This window comes from Mesitornis unicolor, unplaced genomic scaffold, assembly GCF_000695765.1.
Source record: "Mesitornis unicolor isolate BGI_N332 unplaced genomic scaffold, ASM69576v1 scaffold27721, whole genome shotgun sequence".
In the NCBI taxonomy this organism is placed as follows: domain Eukaryota; kingdom Metazoa; phylum Chordata; class Aves; order Mesitornithiformes; family Mesitornithidae; genus Mesitornis; species Mesitornis unicolor.
In genome coordinates, this window is record NW_010162404.1 from 1,708 (window position 1) to 6,212 (window position 4,505).

At 49.8% G+C, this 4,505-nt stretch overlaps 1 protein-coding gene across 1 annotated transcript in view; it reads right to left on the minus strand.

Moving 5' to 3' along the window:
• PRNP (prion protein) overlaps positions 1-268 on the minus strand; it is a 784-nt gene extending 516 nt beyond the window's left edge. The window contains 1 exon segment of the mRNA XM_010193617.1: positions 9-268. Coding sequence (XP_010191919.1) covers positions 9-268 — 260 coding nt within the window.
• Positions 269-4,505: the final 4,237 nt, after the last annotated feature.

Below are 4,505 nucleotides of genomic sequence, written 5' to 3' on the forward strand. Positions count from 1 at the left end.
GTCCCCACCGTGGGTTGTGGGGTTAGCCGGTGTTGCGGGGGTAGCCGGGATTGGGGGGGTACCCTGGGTTGTGGGGGTAGCTGGGGTTGTGGGGATAGCCGGGATTTTGGGGGTAGCTGGGCTGGCGGGGGTAGCTGGGCTGGCGGTGGCTCCCCGTGCCCCAGGCGCCTCCGCTGGGTTTGCCTTTGCCCTTCTTAGAGAAGGCGACGTCGGTCCAGGCGCTGAGGAGCAGGGCCACCAGGCTGCAGGTGACGAGGAGCCGGGCCATGGCTGTGGGACAGAAGCACAGGCAGTGTTAGGGGTGGGAGACAGAGACCCTGCAGCCCCCATCAGCATCACAGGCTTTAGATTCCCAGTGTATAAAACACAGATCATAGGATCACAGATTGTGTTGGGTTGGAAGGGACCTTTAAAGCTGATCCAGTCCAACCCTGCAGTGAGCAGGGTCATCTTGAACCAGACCAGGTTGCTCACAGCCCCATCAAGCCTGGCCTTGAATATCTCCAGGGATGGGGCCTGCACCACCTCTGGGCAACCTGTGCAGTGATCGACCACCTCATGGGGAAGAGCTTTTTCCCAATATCCAACCTAAATCTCCCCTTTTCCAGTTTAAAACCATTCCCCCTCATCCTTTTGCTACATGCTTTTGTAAACAGACAATTTCCAGCTTTCCTGTAGTCCCTTCAGGTACTGGAAGGCCACTATAAGGTCTCCCCAAAGAGACAGAGATGTCAATCTCTCTTCCAGTACCTTCACCTGACTGCCATGACTTGTCAAATATCATGGATTGTGGCTTGGCAACTCCATCACCCAATCCTCTCAGGACTCTGGGATGCGTCTCCTCAGGTCCCATAGACTTCTGCATGTTCAGGTTCCTGAGGCGGTCATGAACCTGATCTTCTTTTACCAGTTGAGGGACTTTGTCCCCCTGGTCCCCATCCTGTGGCCCTTCAATTCAGGAGGTGTAAGAAGAGAGGTTGTCAGTGAAGACCAAGGCAAAAAAGTCGTTGAGAGCTTCAGCCTTCTCCATGTCTGTTGTTACCAGCTTGATATTGGTGCTCATTGGAGGGGTCACCTTCTTTAACCTTCCTTTTCTGGTTTACAGACCTGTAGAAGCTGCTGTTGTTTTCCTTTGTATCCCTTACCAAGTTCAGCTCCAGCCACACCTTGGCCTTCCTGACCTCATCCCTACACATCCGAGCAGTGTCCCCATGCTCTTCCCAGGATTCCTGTCCCTGCTTCACCTGCCTGTGTGGTTCCTTCTTGCCTTTTGGCCAGCAGGTCTCAACTCACCCATGCTGGTCTCTTTCCTTCCTTGCTTGACCTCTTACATCTGGGGATTGAGAGCTCTTGTGCATCCTTAAAGATCTGCCAGCTCCATTCTGCTCCCTTGTCCCTGAGGACCATTACCCAGGGGGTCTTATTGACCATCTCCTTGAAGAGCTGGAAGTTGGTTTTCCTAAAATCTGAGGAACGGGCTATGCTCCTCATCTGACTCAGTGGGTCAAACAAGGCTCCTCTTGTTGCCTCCATCTCTAATTCCTAATCATAAGGAGAGAGGAAAAAATATCCTGTGCCCCAGATTCCCTTGGCAACCACCTCACAGACTCACAGAATGGCTCGGTTGGAAAAGCCCTCTGAGATCACCATGTCCAACCGTTCCTGTCTACCCCCTAAACCATATCCCTAAGTACCTCATCTACCCGCTCCTTAAACACATCCAGGGATGGTGACTCCACCACCTCCCTGGGCAGCCTGTTCCAGCTTCTGGCGACCCTCTCAGGAAAGAACTTCCTCCTTATCTCTAACCTGAACCTCCCTTGGCACAGCTTGGTGCCGTTTCCCCTTGTTCTATCTCAAGGCCCTGGAGTCTTTTTTGGTTGCTCTTGGGCTACAAATCACGGCTTCCTCTCTGCCCACATGGAAGATCAGCAGTGGGTAACAGACTGAGGACCAAACCATGGGAACTTTCCTGGTGATGTCCTTAACATGGGCTCACACTGGATCCTCTGTTCCTCTCAGAAGGAAGTCACCTACAACCATCACCCTTCTTCTCTTCCTTGTGGACATGGTTGTGATACAGCCAGTAGGCCTTTCTGATGGTGGAGACCCCTCTGGTGTAGGCTGCCCATCATCCACATCCTCATTTATTTGGCTTTCCTCAACCAGAGCCTTGTACCTGTTGTTCGGAGGCACCTGGAGCGGTGAAGACCCCTTTAAGATCCTTGAGTCCAACCATCGATCCCCCCCTACCAAGTCTGCCACTAAACCACGTCCCTAAGCATGACATCTATTTGTCTTTTAAAAAGATACAGAATATACAGCTCTGGACTTAAATGCATATTTATCCTCCCCAAACCCCCTTGGTTTTATATATATATTTAAATATTTTATATATATATCTAAATATTTTACATACATATATTTTATATGTAAATGTAACCATAGATATTATAAATACAATATTTTTCATATTTAAATATTATACAAATATATGAGTGTGTGTATATATATACATAATCACACACACACACATATAGCCCCCATGTCCCCAGCAGGTCCTCTGCTAGTAACAGCAATTTTAAGTAGTGGAAGTAAAGCTTTTGGGCAAAAATGCTTCACTTGGTTGGGAGGTTAAAAAATCCACTTCTCAAATGTGCCCTATCCACTATAAATGAGGTTTTGGCTGTGCAAGGGCTAATGGCTAAAAACAGATTCATCCCCATCTCCAAGCATTTGGGTATCTCATGTTTAATGTGCAAGTCCAGCAATAGCAAAGGGTTTCTCCATCCTGCCCGAGGCTGAATTATCCCCCAAAATCCACCCCATCCCCCAGGATGCAGGGGAGGGAGAGCAAAGCGTTCCCGGCGAAGCGTGGGTGAGCGTTTTGCAGCATCCTTGGATGCTTCTGGCTTGTGTTACAGCAAGAAACAATTAAGGTTTGGGTCCTAAGTGGTTGTTTTTGCAGCAACTAATGGAGCAGCATCCTTAAAAGTCATCGCTCAACCCAGGGCTAAGCTTAATGCAGATAAGAAATGACGGTCTCCTGCCCTTAACTGCGCAGAATAAAGCCCTGTTTAAGCCCAAAATTCTTCTGCTGCACGTTAGCTGTGGGTTCATGGTCCATAAAAAGCAAATTAATCTCTCTTCGGGTTCAGATAACGGTGCTCTTTCTCTCCTCCTGGCACAAAAATCTAGTCCTATGTTAGCAAATATTTGAATTAAGGTCCTTAAATGTCAGCGTTTTGGTTGGGATCGTTAACAAGAGGTTTAATTAAAAGAGCAGGGAAGATGCAAGAGCCTGTCCGTGGTGATGGGGAGGAAAGCCAGGCCCGGGCTGCCTGCTCAGCACAGGTTTGTTAAAAATTGGGTGCAAGCAATCTGCTTCCCAGTGGGTTCGGTGCCTCCCTCGCCCCACAGCACCCACCCGCTGGGTGCGACGATGAGATCAGGGGGGTTAAAAATAACCAAAAGGCACGGCAATATCTTCAATGGGTGTACGCTCCTTGGGCACTTAAAAAATAACAGGAAATAGGGAGGAAAGTGCAGCAAACTGGCAATTTTAAAGCATTTTTTGAAGACATTGCAAGGGGGAAAAAATCATCTTCTGGATGAAAACAGGTTAAGCCCTGGGGATATTCCAGCCTGGCAGCACCGACCTGTTCCTAATTGCCTTCGCAGAGATGAGCTTTGATAAACAGGGCAAAGGCTCGTTTGCGTTTGCGCTGCTAATTACTCAGCTCCTTGAGCAGATGAGTGTCACCCCAAATAAATGTGGTCGCTGGCACAAACCCCTGCCTGCGATGGGGACCACGGAGCCGCTTCATGGGCTCGGAGCTGGCTTCCCTCTGCTTGAAAAGAATATTTACCGTATGACCATAACATTGCCATTAAATTACATTATCGAACGGCTTCGCGGGTATTTTTCCCCTGACTGGTTTTAATCTTCCTCTCACTGGGTGAATGTAGGCAGTGAGGAATTAATTCAGGTGATTTATATGGAGCGATTTCTATCCATGCTCGTCTTGGAAACCCAGCGCTGAGGGGGAAGTGGAAAATGGAGGCTGCGAGGAGCGATCGCAAGCAGCAATTACGTGAGCAGGGCTGGCGAGAAGGCGCCTTCGGGCTCGGGGGAGAAAAACCAACACCCTGGTGCCAAAAGAACTGTGGAAATAACCTTGTTAAGGTGCCCAGAGGTGGGGGGGGGGGAAGCAATGAAGGGAGGTGGTGGGGAAGGGGAAGGTGGAGGAGGGTGGGAAGATGCTTGGGAATGGGGGTGTCCAGAACCTCCCGGCGATGCTGGGAAGGTGGAGGGTGAAAAATCAGGGCTGGGGCTACGGCAAAGGGGGGTGCAGGCTGGCAGTTTGCTTGCTGAAAACACCACGCTTAGTTATTTAGAAATCCTCCCGTCCTTTATTTTTTTAACCCCCAAATAACGGGGGAGACCTCCACATAACAGAGGACACCCCCAGATATGTGGGAGCAGAGTCCGGCGCAGCTGGGAG